A 16,906-nucleotide genomic window follows, 5' to 3' on the forward strand; every position below is an offset into this window, starting at 1 on the left:
TTAACAATCTTCAATAGCCTGTAGGATCAAGTCTAAACTCCTCAGCACAACATAAAAACCCTGCTGATCTGGCTCCCGCCACCCTCCGTCTTACTTGCTACTCCCTCAAACTCCTAACATTCTCCTGCATTTTCATGCTTCTGCACACGTGACTCCCTCCATCTCGTCACATCCCCTTCCCGTCTCACCAACCACTTCATCTTCTCTGCGTAGCCAACCGCTACTTGAACACAATCTATTTTAGATATTGACTCCCCAGTTAGACCAAGCCCCTTAAAGGTCAGGCTGGCACACAAAAATCTAATAGAAATTCAGGCGATTCTTCCTGAGTCTCACAGAACTAGTTCAGGGTTCTTTGTGGGGACACTCACTTAGCTCTCTGAAATCTAAGCAACGTACTTATCAAAGCTGCAGTATGGTTTGAACCGCTCCACCAAGATCTGCATTTTCTCCACCTCTCCAAAGGAAAGGTATGGGATGATGCGAAGCAGGCCCTGGAGCACACTAGGGTTGGAGCGAACGAAGGTGCTGTTGATCTGGTCCAAGAGCATCACGAGTTGATCTTTGTCACCCGTCAGGAGAAGGTTGCCCTGCAAAAGGAAAGAGGATGGAAGGCCCATTAACGGGGTTAGGACTTTGGCTGTAGCCAGCATCTGCTCTCCAAAGGTCATCCACTTCCATCAGAGCCATCAGAAGTAGCCCTAGAAGAACTGTGTCTCAGCACTTCCTGGGGAATAATCAACAGTGTGAGTTCCGCTTGATAAATTACTTTCTAAATTCTGTGATGGCTCTGTAATAGTCTCAGGTGGTCAAAATATGCCAATACAATCTCTCCTCCTCTAAGAGAATGCAGGCTACCTGATACGCATTTGGTTTTATCTCTAGCCGAAACATTAGCACCAATAAAAACAGAGAAAGACAAGGGTGCAGTAAGTGGAGAGAAACTGAACTGGGAGCTGGAGATGGGGGATCTAGGCCTGATTCTGCCAGTAGCCAACTATATAACATTGCACAGCTCACTTCATTTCTCTGGGCTTGGAGTTTCCTCAACTGTGAAATGAGGGTTGGACTAAGACCGCTAACAGTTGGAACATGCCAGGATTCCATTAATGAGCAGCTTCTGAGTGAAGAATATCCTTGGCAGCTTTGTTTCCTCTGAATCCACAGATTTCAGGCTTCAATCCAATGATGTCACCATTATTTGGGCCTTGGCATTCTCATGACCTGAGCAGGCTCAATCATTCTTGGTTGACACAGCAAGACACACATAAGTCCGTTGCTGGCAATGAGACAGGGAAGGTTTCCAGTATCTGCGGATGGATATACGAGGCCCCACTCACCTTGTCCTCACTCAGGGGCTCAGCATTGGACTCATCCAGAATGATTTCCATGATGCTAAGCACCTGCTCGGCCACAGCTGCACCGCCACTATCCTTGCTTTCTTGTTCAGCCAGCAGGGCCTGTAGGAGAGGAAGACCCAGTCACTCTGGGAATAAAACCGCAACCACTCATTGCTGATGGGATCTATTCCTCAAGGATGTCCTTCATGGCCTTACTTCCCAGAGACTGTGTGTGTCTGTGTGTCTCCATGTGTGTGCGAGAGACACACACACACAAAAGAGAGAGACGAGCATGTAGGCTATGTGATGTTCCAGATTTCTTTCCCAGTTGCCCTGAGGACAGTGCTACTACTTTTGGTGTGCTGTCTGGACTGTTTCAGGCACTAACTTCCTCTTCTCTCTGATCTGAATTGAGGAAAGAGACAAGAAAGCTCATAGCTATCATGGCAGTAGCACGGGGGTGAGCCAGCAGGAGAAGGGACAGCCTAAATGATCCAAGTCCGTGTGCTGGTCAGCCAGACAGACGAAGGGCTTGAAAAGGCCAGAAATCCATTCCATCTGAGTCCAGAACTGAGATGTCCTCCCCCCACCCAGGACTTCCGAGGCTCATTCTCCACATTTTGCAGTCCACACTCTTTACCAAGTTGAGAGTCCCCAGCATGACATTCAAAGTGTTCATTTCCAGCTTGACCAGCTGCTGTCGGTTGACTTTCACCTTCACGCAGTAACTGAACAACTTCAGCAAGACCTGACAAGAAAAACCAGTCAAAACCCATGAGACCCTCTGAGAGTCTAAGATGAAGACGAGCAGGAAAGAAATGTTGAAGAGGGGCCATGTATGACCAGCAGGTACTCCTCCTGAAATGCAGAGGACAGCAGGGAGAAACGACCCTTAAGGGGTCATAGTAAGGTGGCTGTGATCTCCTATCAGGTCGGCCATTTAAATAACATTGTTCTCCAGTGGTAGCTTGTGTGGGCTGGGTATATCTCCGCCATTTCTAAAACTCCGGCAGTGACACCAATTCCTAATGGAATAGGCGATGCTCTGTTGTCCTGGGAAAAGTCCAGGACTGACTCAGACTCTGAACTAATAGTAAACAGAAAGATCCCAAAGCTCATGGCTTGTGGGAGCTCAGACCATGTAGGTAGGTCATTTAAAACATGGGCACAATAATATTTGTTCTCATGTCTCTTGGAGGTGAAAATAATAGTGTAATATTTGTGGTGCCTTTAGAATCCTCTACCCCTTATCGAGACAGCTGGATGAACACCCAAACAAAATCCTACAAGGAATGAAAGGGTTACTCACAAAATCCATTTAAAAAGCAATAATAATTTAAATAATAATAACTATTGACACAAGTGCAGTTTTTTGGGAAAGACAATTACACATTGGTTCCATGGGTGACTAAAGAGACACAGCAGAAGGCTACCATCACACTGGTTTTTTGGGAGAAGTTGGGGGAGAAGGCTAAAGTGTAGAGGGCTCAGGGAAGCTGCCAGATCCTTCATTGGCTTGCACTGGTCCACAGCACCATGCTGCCCTCTAGGGTTATATGGCACAGTGGCCACAAGCTTCTTTCCATAGCAGCCTCTCTCAAAGCAGAAGGGCTGGTCCCACCTTGCTGCCTCCAACTCACTGTTAGAAGGTGGCGTCCCTGCTTGAAATCCTTGATCCCTGCCAGTCTGTTAAGCATGCAGTCCAGGCCCCCACACTGGGCCATCACACCAGCCATCTTGTACACTTCTTCTTCATCTTCTTCTTCATCTGGGGTGAGCCGGGGAAAGCCAAGCATAAAAGGAGAGGAAGGTGAAGATGGGAATAAAACAGATAGCCCTCTCCCAGGCTGAAAGCTAGTTCCCTTTTCCATATCTCCAATAAAGACATAGCCAATAAAAGGAGTCAACAGTGGATATTAAACTACACTATCTCACTCCCAGTAGGAGCTTTTTTTAAGGTTCAAGTCAACTAAAATTACTTACTCTAATACGTGAAAATCTAAACACCACCTCCAACTGGAAAAAAAAAAACTAAGCTAAAAATAAATCTGATCTCAAGTTTGTTGCTAATTGCATTTTTCCAAGTTTTTCTTTTTTTTTTTTGCCTCCAACCCCAGAGGTGTCTGTATTAGGCCATAGATACCTGTACTTTTCCTCAGTTGGAGAAGTAATCCCCCCTCAATTCTGATCTGAGGTACAAGAGAGTACTTTCTCAGCACACCCCTAAGTCCCAGGAGATGAACCTCTCAGTGGTCCCAAATCTCAAATCCAACATGCAGCAGTGTCTGTGAAAAGGGCCACACCTGTGGTGGAGTCCAGGGACTCGATAAACTCCTCAGTGGCATCACCCAGCAGTCCCCGCATACGATAAACAATCCTCATTGGCTCTCCCTGAGCAGAGAAAGTTGGAGACAGGCACTTGTAAACAGGCGTTTAATTTCATTAAAACTCTATGTAATAACTATAACAACTATTATTTATCATTTTACTCTGTGCTAAGTCCTATGCTAATTAAGCACTTTATATTATCCTCTTATACAAGGTTAAGCAGCTTGTTCAGAGTTATCCAGCTGTAAGCCCAGGTCCAATTCCCAACCTGTGTTGGGAGTAGAAATTCTCTCTAACCAACAAGACCACTACTCAAAGAATTAGGACAAGGAAGGTCAATTAGATCAAATAGCTTTGATTCAAGTCTCAGGAATCAAAAGCAAGAAAAGAGAATACACCAATCTTTGCTTATGGAGATCCTGAGGGCTTCATATAACCTTACAGCAAGGAGAGGGGTCACCCAAATTTCCTCAAGCTAAAACCTATAACCTGATGGAATGACTAGAAACGAGAAGATTACAGCAACTGTACTAAATCGGAGGATCATGAGAGTTCACTATACACCAGGCACTGAGTTAGGTACTCTAGCATACATATTCTCCTTTTGGAGATGAGCAATAGAGGTTTGGAGTCACACTCTATGAAATTCAGTTGGAGAGAAGGTACCACACTAATTCAAGCTGTCTGCCTCTAAGCCCATGTTCAGCTTCAGGAGAGGAAACCCTGGAGGGAGAGAAGACATCAGAGGGGCCAGTTCTAGAAGTGTTTCCAGCTATGGAAGCCCAGTGAGAACTAAAAGAGAGAACAGCCATAGACCATGACAGAGAGAGAAAGACACATAGAAAACAGAACAGACTCTAGTAGCTAAAGAGATGGGCTATGTATCAGGGAAATGGGAGACAAAGTAAGAAGGGAGGTTGATGAAGGCCCAGATAAAAGGCGGCCACAAACTCTGGACTTTGCCAGAAGAACTCCTCAGTGGATTAAGCACACTAATGCGAGGGACCAATGATCCTCAACTTCTACCTTGCCTCGTGGTTCAAAAGGAGAGATGCTTGTGTATACTCTTTGGGTTCCATACCACCATTTACTAGGGTGCCCATAAAAGCTTGGTCTTAATTTTTTATATTCATCAGGGATTAAATCTGTATCATTCTGTTTTGATGCTAAAACGTCAGTGACAAGATGTACTGGTTGGGGCAGTCTCCTGCTGTGTCCCTCTGCCAACAGCGCTATATCTATCCAATTGGTAGCAGACCAACAGTAGACAATGTCCAGGAGTACCAGCACAGTGGGAGAAAGGAGAGAAGCAAAAATACGTAAGAAAGGCCAAAACGTGCCAACAGAACACTACTAATTTAGTCTCAAACTCTACAGAAATATTTGGGACTAAGTATAGAAAAGTTCGCTGTGCTTCACTGGTACATTAGTTTGCTGTAATTCAACTATTTATTTGATTCACTTACTAAAGATACACCTAATAGAGAGAAGAGATGGGAAGGAATGGGAAGGAGAGAAAGAAATGGAAGGGGAGGAAAGCAGACAAAAAGACAGGAAAGGAAGGACCAGAGGAGGAGATTAAGACAAGAGGAGGGAGAGGGGAAGTGGACTATAAGACTCTCCAGAGCAGACAGACAGTACTGAGGTGGTCCAAAGGACCAGAATGCCATGCTTCCTTTATTTCCCTTTCCCCTCTTCAAGAGTAACTGCCTGTTCAAGTCGCAATTCCCCAATCAGTAAACGAGAAACTATGCTCCTTGACACAGCTCTTAGAAAAATGTTCTCATAAGTGAGCAGGCCCACAAAAGCTGAGAATCTCAGTCAAGAGGCACCCGGATATAAAGCGTATGAGACAGCAAGCGTTCCCCAACACACTGCTTCCCCAGACTTTGCCCAGCCTGGGCTGCACACAGCCAGAAAACACTCGCCCTCCCCTGAAGCTCTTCTACCTCACTAGTCTGATGCCTCAAAAGGACAAGACAACTGGTTTTCTCCACAACCACAAACGGGAAGTACAGCTCCTTAGGTGCTGCTACAAGCTCCTCCTGGGACAAGTCCACATGAAGTCAGAAAGGTAAAACCACACCTCCAAGTGAGAAAACCAGCACATACCTCATTTGTGGTACACCAGACCTTCTTGTAAACCTCGGCCACAGGAAGGTCCAAACTAATGATTTTATTGTTCACTAGAAGCTGAAGAGAAAAGTAGATGAGGCTGTTATTCCAAATAATTGCAAGGCAAGAAAATTTCAAGACCAAAGGAGACTTTATGGCAGTGGTTCATAATTCATAATTTTTATGTCATGGACCTATCAACTTCCCCTTTCTGAAAAACGCACGTGTGTGCACAACGCCCAGAATTTTGTGCACTATTTCAGGGGTTACAAACACCCTTTACCCAAACCATGGACTCCAGGTTAAATTTCCCTGCTGAGGGGGCCGGCCCGGTGGCATAGCAGTTAAGTTCACACGCTCCCCTTCGGCGGCCCAGGGTTTACAGGTTTGGATCCCGGGCGTGGACTGACACACCGCTTGTCAACCATGCTGTGGCGGCGTCCCATATAAAGTAGAGGAAGATGGGCACGGATGTTAGCCCAGGGCCAATCTTCCCCAGCAAAAAAGAGGAAGATTGGCATCAGATGTTAGCTCAGGGCTAATCTTCACAAAAAAAGAAAAAGAATCGCTGCTGAGCACCTCCTATTCTGAGTCCACTTCAGGCTCAGCACCAGAAAAAGTAATTTTCTCTATCTCACCCAACATGCTTTTCACCATGTATGCCAGACCCTAGAGGTTATCTGCCAGAAGGTACCAGATATAGGGCCAGAAATCTACACAGGGGCTAAAGTGCCAGTATTTAGGGAGCTTAATTAACCTGGAATCACTGGGAAGCCTCTGCCAGAGCAACAAGAATAACAAAAGCCTATGCCACGACAAGCAAAAGCCACTAACAATTTGCTTACTGCATGCCAGGCATTGGGCAGAGCCCTTTACAGGTAATTAACCTTAACTCCAGGTGAGGTGGGTAGGTGGGAATCATTAGCCCCCATTTATAGATAAGGAAGCTGAAGCAAGCTACCCGCCCAATGCTAATCAGCTACAAAAGAGAGGAAACTGGATTTGATCTTAGCCCATGCTCTTAATCAAAGCAGCACTGTCCCAGGCTTGTTACCTCCATCCCACTGTCATCCTCCAGGAGAGCCACCAGGTCACAGTCCTGGCAAATCTTGTTCTTTATATCCCTCATCAGTGGCCCAATGCCTGGCTCATTGCTGCTATACGGGTTCCCAGGCATCCTGCCCTGTAAGAAGTCTTCTTGTTGGGGATCCTTCTCCAGGGTCACAAAGAACTCAGTGACTTCATTCTCCTCCTAAAGGACAGAGAGAAGGATGCATTAAAAGGGATGGCATAAAGATATGTGTAGAGGGATAGCAGAGGCCTTTTAGATTTATAGCATGCTACCTTGTTCCACGGACACTCTGAGGGAAACACATCAAACTCATCCAGCTCCTCACACATTCAAAGATACAAAGGATAGGAAGCTCAGAGGTGATTCAAAAAATCCAAATATAATTCACATAGTCTTAAATATAAAGCCTGTCCTAAAGCCTAACAAAATAAGCAGATGAGGAGTGACGTAAGAAAGCTGTGTCACTGAAACGAGCGGAGGTCCTGCTCACCTCCTCCTGCTTGTCTCATGCTACGCTAGCCAATCTGGGGCCAGATGACTGTCATAGGTGACCGTGACTTCGTCATCATCATAAGAGGGTACTCTCTATGTTACCTAATGCTTAGTATGCACAACCCCAATGACCTCTCATCATTAACTGATGACACTGGTGTTTTTCATCCTTCTTCAATAACAGGAGGGGTCTTTGGATCACACCACGCTTCTGTATAGCTCAGGCTAGGGAAACAAATACGCACCCACGTGTGCACAAAACAAGGGTGGAAAAGAAGAGAGCGAAAATTTCTTTATACTCTAGCTCAATATTGCCTCTTTCATAGTATAAATTGGACTGATAAGCAACAGGATTTTGGCAATGGGAAGTTAGACCTGATCTTGACCTTGAATCTAGGAAATATGATCAAGGAAGGTCATTAAATTTCTCATCATCAGGAGCAAGAAAATTACGAGGTTGCTTCTGTTTTATGTCAGTGGAGCTTTCTAAAATGTTGAGTAAATGGCCTACAGCTGGTAAGACTGCCCATGACTATAATGAATCACCAAGAGGCTTCATGGCAAAATGGCTCACGCCGAGACCCTGAGAGCCATGGGAAGGATCACTGCTTACAGGATAAATGATGCTGCAGAGCCTCTCAAAGATGAAGACAGGAGTCCGGTAGTCATCCAGATTGTAGCGCTTGGCTGTCTCAATGCACACAGCCATGAAGGCCTTGGTTTCTGACTCTGTACCTGCCAGACATCAAAGTGGCCAAATCAGTTAGGAAAGAGCTTCATCCACAGAAACCAAGATGAGACTCTAAATGAAGTACTGTCGCTGACAGGTTCTTTCTGCCTGGTAAGTTTTTTTTTTTTTTTTTTTAAAGATTTTATTTTTATTTATTTTTTTCCCCCCAAAGCCCCAGTAGATAGTTGTATGTCATAGCTGCACATCCTTCTAGTTGCTGTATGTGGGACTCGGCCTCAGGATGGATGGAGAAGTGGTGCCTCCGTGAGCGCCCGGGATCCGAACCCGGGCCACCAGCATCGGAGCGCGTGCACTTAACCACCAAGCCACGGGGCCGGCCCCTGCCTGGTAAGTTTTTAAATGCCCTATATGGCGATATCAATATTTCAGTTAGAAACTTGAAGTTGTTTGATTTTTATACTCAGACTGCATTCCATTTGAAAGCCTTAATGCCCAATTCAACACAGTGCATCCTGCTTAGTTGCGTACATGTCTTGCTCCCTCTCAGAATTATAACCTCCTTAAGCAGAGAAACTAAGCTTTATTCAACTTAGCATCCTCTTGGCCAGAATAGGTACTCAAAAATAGGTACTCAAATAGTGATCCTAACTGTATTCTAGTCAAATCAAAGGGAAGTTATAGTTTTAAGCTTCATTCTGTAAGATTAAGTAGATTTCCCTCTAGAAGCCAAAGAGACAACTTTAAGTTACAGGAGGAAGAAGAAACATGCTCTTTAAAAGGGTCCAGCTGACAAGGTCATCAACCAGCTCAGCACGGCATGATGAAAACGGCATCAGAAGGACCTCCATGTCTGACAATATGGCAGACTGTGTTCCCTGAACTACCCCCCACTCCTCAGCACTTACAAATAATTTAAAATCTTGAACTGCCACAATAGCCAAGAAAAAATGAAAGCCAAAAACTAAGAGAAATGAGAAACCCAGAAAGGTTATCAAAACTCGGAAGCTGGTTTCTGCCTTCAGCTTTGGTTTCCATAACCTGACAGGATTTGAGAGCTGATACAAAGCCCCCAATCCGCCAAGGTGGAGAGCAAAGAGGAATTCCCTCCCCCCACCCACACACACATAAATCTGGTACCCCAAAAGACTATACCTTTGGTATAAGGGTCAACTAGAAAATTTAACTCTCCCTTTGCCCCAAGAAAATAACTGAAAGGAAGTTGTCTTCCCTTATAATTTGGCACTGAGTAGAGGGGAAAAAAAATCTCCTCGGAGAACACATAACAAGCTGCCTCTCACCTCTAGGTGTTTGTGGCTCAAAATTCACACTACCTAGGTCTGAAAAACCTGAAGCTCAGAACTTCGTCGAAGGCAGCCCCAGATGGCAGTGCCCTGAGACGCCTCACAGAATCCTCACAAATCCTCTCTGGAGAAACCCATCTTTGACTTGGGTCCTAAAGAATTTCCACCTTAAATCCCCGAAACAGGAGCTCACAGTCAAAAATCACAAAATACAAAAGACTTAAGGCACCAAAAGCAAGACCCGGAATAACAAACAGCAGGATCAGATCCATAAATATTTCAAATTTTAGAATTATCAGACACAGAAGTATGTTTGATATATTTAAGGATTATAAAAAGGATGGGAAATGTGAGTAAATAAACAAGAGACTACAAAATCCAGAACTCAACGGGCAGATTAAATAGATTACACATAGTGAAGAAAAAGTTAATGAACTGAATGACAGAACTGAAGAAATTATCCAAAATCAGCATAAAGATACAATGAGACGAACACTATGAAAGAGGTGAAGAGATATGGATGACAGAGAGAGGAGTCCCACAGGGATGAGAGAGGGGTGGTGGGGGAGGGGAAGGGGGTGGGGAGGGGGAGGGGGGAGAGAGACGGGGGGGGGAGGGGGGAGAGGGAGAGAAAGAGGGAGAGGGAGAGAGGGAGAATGGAGCAGAGGCAGTTGAAGAAATAATGGCTGAGAATTTTCCAGAACCAATGAAAGACACCAATCTGAGAAGCCGTGACTTCTTTCTGCTCTGTGAGCTCAGTGCAAATTGACTGAGCCCAGCTCTGGAATTGTATAACTCCAAGAACTAATACTCTCTTGAGAGAAGAGTTTCTTCTCCTTCTTTCCTTGAATGTGGGGAGACACTTGCCGCCCCTCCTCTGGCTCTGTGGAACTCAAGGAAATCTGACTAATGCACCTAGGCAGACCCAGAAGGGGCGTGGGAGTCTCAAGCTCTAGGCTGCTGGGCAGCACTACCTGTGGTCATGTCTTCCAGCATCTCCAGCAGCATATCCTGGGTCTCATCGATCAGCTTGGTCCTCTGCACCACCAGCTTTCGCAAGCACAGGTATCCATTCAGCACAGTACCCACCAAGCGACTTTTAAAGTGCCTTTTGATGGATTCCACCTCGACAAAGGAGGAGAGAAGGCCTGTGGGAGACAGGAAAAAGTTGCTGCAAGAGCCCTCGATGAGAACATGAGCAAGGAAGGACTGTGTCTTCAAAAGTTTATGAGCAACTCAAAAGCAGGGAAAAGCTATCTTTGTGCTTGGCACAGAGCAGGTGCTCAATGAACTGGTCAAAGTGAAAAGGAGCTCAAAAATGTAAACCCATCGATGAGGAGAAAAAGGCAGAGCTTAAATCTGCACTATGGTCGACACAGACGGAAGAGAGTCAAACCCAGCACCCAAGGAACTAAGTGTCAGTCCCCAAAATATACCCAGGGTGCCCTAAAGGAAGGGACAGGTGGCTTTCTCTACCTGTGAGACTTTTGAGGGCATAGCCCTGCTGCAGATCAGTGCTCAGGGTGGCCTCCTCCAGGGCCAGCAAGCGAGCTATTTCCTAAACAGGATGATAAGCATAATTAGTGTGACAACACTGCCACCGACACTGGTCACCTCCACTACCAGTCCAGGAGCTTGCTGCACCAGCCAAAGACACTCCATCATTTTATTCTACTGATCCCTCAAACTGAACATCTGTAGAACTCCTTTCCAAGAAGCCAAGGACAGTTGCAATAACGTTTAGGGATTGCTTAAAAATTGGAAACCACCTAAATGCCCCCAACAGGTTGCTACATCAATATGATAAATACAATAAAGTCATAAAAATAATATTTTCAACAAATTATTTCTTCTCAGCAAAAAAGAACACCACAAAGTTTATATCAGAGAAAGAGTATAATGGAAGGAGAATTAGGGAAAGGGGCTCTCCTGGCCCAGGAGGTAGGATACCTTGGTGATGAGGTTGCCCACATAGGGCAGGACTCCCCGAGCTGCCAGGTAGACTTTCCAGTGAGCTGAAGTGATGAGCTTCTGGTAGAGGGCCAAGTACTCGGCAGCACACTCGCCAGCTATGCTCAGTTCATCCAGATAACTGCCATTGAGAGCGACAGGGAACCGTGAGAGAACTCTATTAGCTCCAATAGTTCTAAACAGTTCCTCTTTGTCCTTCCATCTTTCATGTCTTCTGCTCTCCTTCCCTCCCCTTTCCTTCTAGAGGGTGGAGCGAGGGCACCCAAGAAAACCCCAAACTTCCCACTTGGGAACCTCCCATACTTGGGAACAATTTAGAGCACACAACGAGAAATGCAACGCAATAAACCATAAGCATTTGGAACAATAAGCACCAAAATAGGCATAGTGGTTATCCACGTAGTGAGACTGGTTTTTGACTAAGTCATTTAGAAGGCAAGTATATCCCAGAGTTCAGTGGCCAATGCTGTGGGCTTTAGAATTAGACTGCCCGGATTGCAATCTTGCCTTCCAGTGGACAAGCTAACCAACCACGTTAAGCTCAGGACGCTGTGGGGATTGAACGAGATAATGCACGCCAAGCATTTATAAGCTCATAAGGTCTCAATAAATATTAGCTGCTAGTGCTACTGCTCCTATTACTACTACTGCCACCACTGAAACTCAGCTTCTTAGTACTTGTTTGTTTCCGTGATCTGCTACACGGACTGGGATGGTTACAGAGCAGAGGTGTGCCTCCCATCCCAATTCCCAGAGGATTCCCCCGGGAAAGCAGGAAAAGCTCTAGATGAAGCCTGACCACCCTCCCCATCCCGCCCTCAAATGGCACCTGGTGAGGAGGTCAAGGACCTGCTGCTTGCGGCTGGGAATGGTGGCTAGAGCTTCCACAATGGTACAGGCTGCCTGCCGTGCAGCCTGTGTCGCCGGAGTGAAGAGCACCTGCAGGACACGGGCGAGAAGCTCCTGGTCAGGTGACGGCTGTCTCACCAGCCCCCAGCAGGGCACACTCAACTGCCACCACTCAGAAGTCCTCTGGGCACTTCTCCAGGAAAAGGTTGAAGGTAAAAATCACCAGCTAACACAAGATGCAACTGCTGCAAACTGGGATAGAGGCAGCTAAGAAGTCTCCTTCTTCATGAGATTGTCTCCAAGTACTCTGGAGAACATACCTACAATGACTGAACTAGGAAAAAAGACTAGCGGGTATTTTCCTCAGCAAAGACTCCTATAATTCTATTTTGGGGACACCTATATGCCAAATACATTTGATTTAAACTAAGTATTTCTTATTTTATACACCAATGGACAAATGGATTCTCTAAAACATAATTACTTAAATCCTTTAAAACATCAGCTAGAAAGAAGAGGGAGAGGACAGCAGAAGATATGAAAGATGGAAGGAGAAAAGAGGAGCATAGGCACTGAGGCTGAGTTCCGTTGAGTGGTCAGGAAGGAGAGCAGAGAGGACAAGGAGCTTGATGAAAAGGGCAGAGAAGAGTTCTATTTGGGTCAGTCCACCATGCTGGTGGCTGCAAGCAAGAATCTCCACCTACTTCCTATTCGAAAGGAAGCAAGAAAGCAAAGAGAAAGAAGAGAAAGCAGAGCAGACAGGTGGGGAGGAGCAGAAGCAGACCGCTCGGTATCCGCGGCCAGCATAGCAGGGTGAGGGACCGGGAGGTGGTCACTCACTTGCCGCAGCCAGTTGTTATGGCCCAGTTTGAGATCCAAGGGGGAGGTCCTCTTCCCCCGACGACTCAGGAACTGCTTCCACCTCCACACGTACTTCTCAGTCAAATAGAGATGGCGGAGCTCTGATTTGCTGGGGGACTTCCCATTGCCATCTATCCCTGGCAGGCAAAGGGGTACAGGGAGAGGTATAAGGAAAAGAAAGTAACAGGAAAATGGACTTGTAGGGCTGTCAGGACAAGGGTAGGAGTGACTGATTTCCTAAGGCTTGAAGAGACAGACACACCTCGGATAGGAAGACACTTCTTCCAGGCTTCATAGGATGCTTTGGGGTCTCTCTTGAGCCACAGTTGAGCCTGGGCATGGATCTCATTGCAATATGGCTTAACTGTGGTGAGGGCCTCAACAGGAACATCCTGCGGGAGGAAAGCAGAAAAAGGTGAGAGAGCTCGAGGGACGACTGAGCCAGAGCTCCAATATAATGGCACTAGCACCCCAAGGGGACATATGCAAAGGCAAGAAGATCAGAAGGATCAACATTCATATCTTTTATGCCTGAATATGTGTTTCTGTTAAAGCATTTTGATCCAATTTAGCAGTAGCGTCTCCATGCTGAGCTTAAGGTCAACAATTTTGACTGCACAGGGTAAGATGTAGCTGGCTCCCTGCAGACAATCCTATAGCCGCATACACTAATTCCTATCCCAAGGCTGATGTGCAGTTTCCCAAACATAAATCTTCAAGGGATCACTAAGCAGTCTCCAGAATTTAAAGAGCCATTAGTAACCAGAACTAGCCTGTATATCAAAGAACCTCAGACAGCACTCTAAGCCAGCGGTTCTCAAACTTTCTGGCCTCTGTACCCCATTACACTCTTAAAAAATTATTGAGGGCTCCAAAGAGCTTTTGTGTATGTGGTTCTATCAATATTTACCATATTACAGACTAAAACTGAGAAATTCTTAAAATATTTATTAATTCTTTTAAAAATAAGAATAAATCCATTAGTTATCAACTTAAATGACATTTTTTATATTTTTCAAAACAAAAATAAACTAGAGAAAGGAGTGGCACTAATTTACACTTTTTTTTTTATAAGGAAAGACAACAGATCATTAGTTGCCATTAGTTTTCTTTCTTTTCTTTTTTTTTTTTTAATAGGCTTCTTTTATTTTTTTGTGTGAGGAAGATCACCCCTGAGCTAACATCCATGCTAATCCTCCTCTTTTAGCTGAGTAAGACTAGCTCTGAGCTAACATCTATTTCCAATCCTCCTCCTTTTTTTTCCGCCCCCAAAGCCCCAGTAGATAGTTGTATGTCACAGTTGCACATCCTTCTAGTTGCTGTATGTGGGACACGGTCTCAGCATGGCCGGAGAAGTGGTGCGTCGGTGCGCGCCCGGGATCCGAACCCGGGCCGCCAGTAGCGGAGCACGCGCACTTAACCACTAAGTCACGGGGCCGGCCCTAATTTACACTTTTGAAGATAGTCTAATGACTGCCTTAATAAGACAGCTGGATTCTCATACTTGCTTAGGCAGTCGAACTGTTATATGTTTTGGTTCAAGTATATGAGAAACATCTAGCCTCACACAGATATTAGTTAAAAAAGAGAAGAATATTTTAATAGCTTTTTCACTTAATTGTTGATTTCTTTCTTTGATACTACACCAAAATTCAATAAATCGTAGGTTCTTAAGGATTGGCTGTAATGTGGAATGTGAAACCAATCAATAAACTTTTCACATTCCATCATACAAAAATTCATCTTTTACCCACGCGTGATTCTGTAACATGCATTGGTCATTTGGAAAATACTGGTTCACTGGGTTGTGCCAATTCCTCTTGAAGTGACAGGCTCACTTCATTCATTTTTCAAGAAAATGTCTGCCCAACATCTGCCTCTGAATAACCACAATTTGCCTGTCAGTCCTTGCAAGCACAAACAGGTGCCATGGAAAAAGCAGACGGTTTAGCCCGCATCTCAATGACATGAGTGCTTTTCCTCTAGACAGCCACTGTACTTCAGTGTGCAGCAAAAGCACTTCGGTGTACTTCCTGTATTGTCACACTGAACATTAAAAACATTAGTGCTCGAGAGTTAAGATTTATTAAAATTAACTTGTGCTGCTTGATCAAAGATGCTCTTGAACGAAACCTCACGACAGTGAAGAGCATGACTACAAGGAACGGTGGGGCCACTGCCTGTCATGCCAAGGCCCCAGTGGTCCAACCATCATCGATTCTGCACCATCAGCACAAACATCCTTAGAGTGCAAAGGGCAATCATGCCTTAGGATAATTGCAAAAATAATGTCGACCTCGCAGATTCCCTGATAGTCTTGGGAACACCCAGAGACCTGTGAGCGAAACTGTGAGAACTGCTGCTCTCTCTAGGCTAAAACTAACCAAAATGTGAACATTGACACTGGGCTTCAGTGCTTAGAGGATAAGAATTCTGTGGAAATCTCCTTTTGCCTCACACTGCAGGAAAAAAATGATAATTATGTGGGGATGAGGTTCTTCTTTTCAATCTAGGACGATTTTATTTGTTGGGAATCAGCTCTGAGGGGAAATAAACCTTCACATGTACCTCAGTCTTGCCTTTTCTGAGGACTGTCTGGGCAGACCAGGGCAAGGGAAGTACAGGTAAAGTGTTCAATGTCCAGTTTCCTCCCTAGTACTTACTACTCAGAAAGCAATCTTCCTGCAAGGAAGACTTTGTTTCCCATTAAGGGACTCCATCAGGATGGAGCAGAAATCGGAATGGCCCAAGGACCACAAAGGGGGATTGGAGGCAGGTAGCCTCAGGCATGGCCGAGAAAAAGAATTATGGCCTGCATATTCTACAAGCCGGTACAAGCAAGTCAACCTGTGGCTCAGCTATAATTATTTCAGGATGAAAACTTGGCTTTATTCATTTACTTAACAATGATTAACTGAGTGGCTATTATATGCTAGGTACCATGCTACACACGGGACATAAAAAAAATATTACTAAACTGACAGTCCCTAGATTCAAGGAGCTCACAGCCAGTCTACCACAGAACTGGATCTACTAAGGAGCACTAACAAAGAGAAGGAGAGCATTCTAGGCAGAGAAGACAGCATATAGCCACAGCTAACACTTGTTAAGAACTAACTTGGGTTAGACACTGCTCCGAGCATGTGATCAGCATTAAGTCATTTATTCTTCACAATACCTCAACGTGTTGTATTCCCATTTTATAGATGGGGAAACTAAGAACCTAAGTTAAATAACTTGCCCAAGGTCACAATGCTAGTAAACGGAAGAGCTGAGATTTGAGTTAGACAGTCTGCTCCAGCGCCTAGGATTTTTACCACTGCACAATACCACACACGCCAAGGCACGTGGGTAGTAAAGAACACCGCGCTCTCTGGAGCTGCAAGTCATCTGACGTGACCAGAGAAAGGTAGTCCTCCACAGTGAACCACTGTGTTCTACGCTTTGGTCTTTACGTGTTGATTTAACTTGACTTTCCTCTGTGAAACCTTCCTTCTCAAAAACTCCAACCCATCTCTGCTGAACTACGGCAGAGGAAGTGACCATGCCCCCAAGACCAAAGTCAGGTGAGCTGGGAGTAAGGCAGAGACCTTCGAGAGGTGGGGCATAGCACCGGCTGGGGCAGGAGGGGGCTGCCCCCCTGCCCTTCCCTCTTAGACTCCCCGCCCAGTACCTTGTTTTTCTTGCTGGTTGGAGCAGGTGGTTTAATCAGCTTCTGCAAGATCCGCAGACACATGAGGGTAATGTTCTCCACAACCACTGGGGTCTTAATGTTCACAGCCATGAGGAAAAGGCTGAGAGCTAGGGATGGGGAGGAAAGGCAGAGTCACGACCGTAAACCCCTCGCACCTACCCCAGCAAGGCGTCCAAGTGCAGTTCTCCCCAG

General features: G+C 45.4%; 1 protein-coding gene across 8 annotated transcripts in view; it reads right to left on the reverse strand.

The window, feature by feature from the left end:
• Positions 1 to 16,906, reverse strand: part of UBR4 (ubiquitin protein ligase E3 component n-recognin 4) — a 134,229-nt gene that overhangs the window by 21,170 nt on the left and 96,153 nt on the right. For all 8 annotated transcript variants that reach the window (XM_058553056.1, XM_058553055.1, XM_058553050.1 and 5 more), the window contains 15 exons: positions 16,694 to 16,821; positions 13,283 to 13,412; positions 13,000 to 13,157; positions 12,140 to 12,249; positions 11,290 to 11,431; positions 10,816 to 10,897; positions 10,314 to 10,487; positions 7,961 to 8,082; positions 6,838 to 7,035; positions 5,781 to 5,861; positions 3,644 to 3,731; positions 2,981 to 3,108; positions 1,981 to 2,088; positions 1,341 to 1,460; positions 400 to 590 (listed from right to left, as the gene is read on the reverse strand). In XM_058553056.1, coding sequence (XP_058409039.1) covers positions 400 to 590; positions 1,341 to 1,460; positions 1,981 to 2,088; positions 2,981 to 3,108; positions 3,644 to 3,731; positions 5,781 to 5,861; positions 6,838 to 7,035; positions 7,961 to 8,082; positions 10,314 to 10,487; positions 10,816 to 10,897; positions 11,290 to 11,431; positions 12,140 to 12,249; positions 13,000 to 13,157; positions 13,283 to 13,412; positions 16,694 to 16,821 — 1,960 coding nt within the window. The remainder of the gene's footprint in view (positions 1 to 399; positions 591 to 1,340; positions 1,461 to 1,980; positions 2,089 to 2,980; positions 3,109 to 3,643; positions 3,732 to 5,780; positions 5,862 to 6,837; positions 7,036 to 7,960; positions 8,083 to 10,313; positions 10,488 to 10,815; positions 10,898 to 11,289; positions 11,432 to 12,139; positions 12,250 to 12,999; positions 13,158 to 13,282; positions 13,413 to 16,693; positions 16,822 to 16,906) is intronic.

This window comes from Diceros bicornis, chromosome 13 (genome assembly GCF_020826845.1).
Source record: "Diceros bicornis minor isolate mBicDic1 chromosome 13, mDicBic1.mat.cur, whole genome shotgun sequence".
In the NCBI taxonomy this organism is placed as follows: Eukaryota; Metazoa; Chordata; class Mammalia; order Perissodactyla; family Rhinocerotidae; genus Diceros; species Diceros bicornis.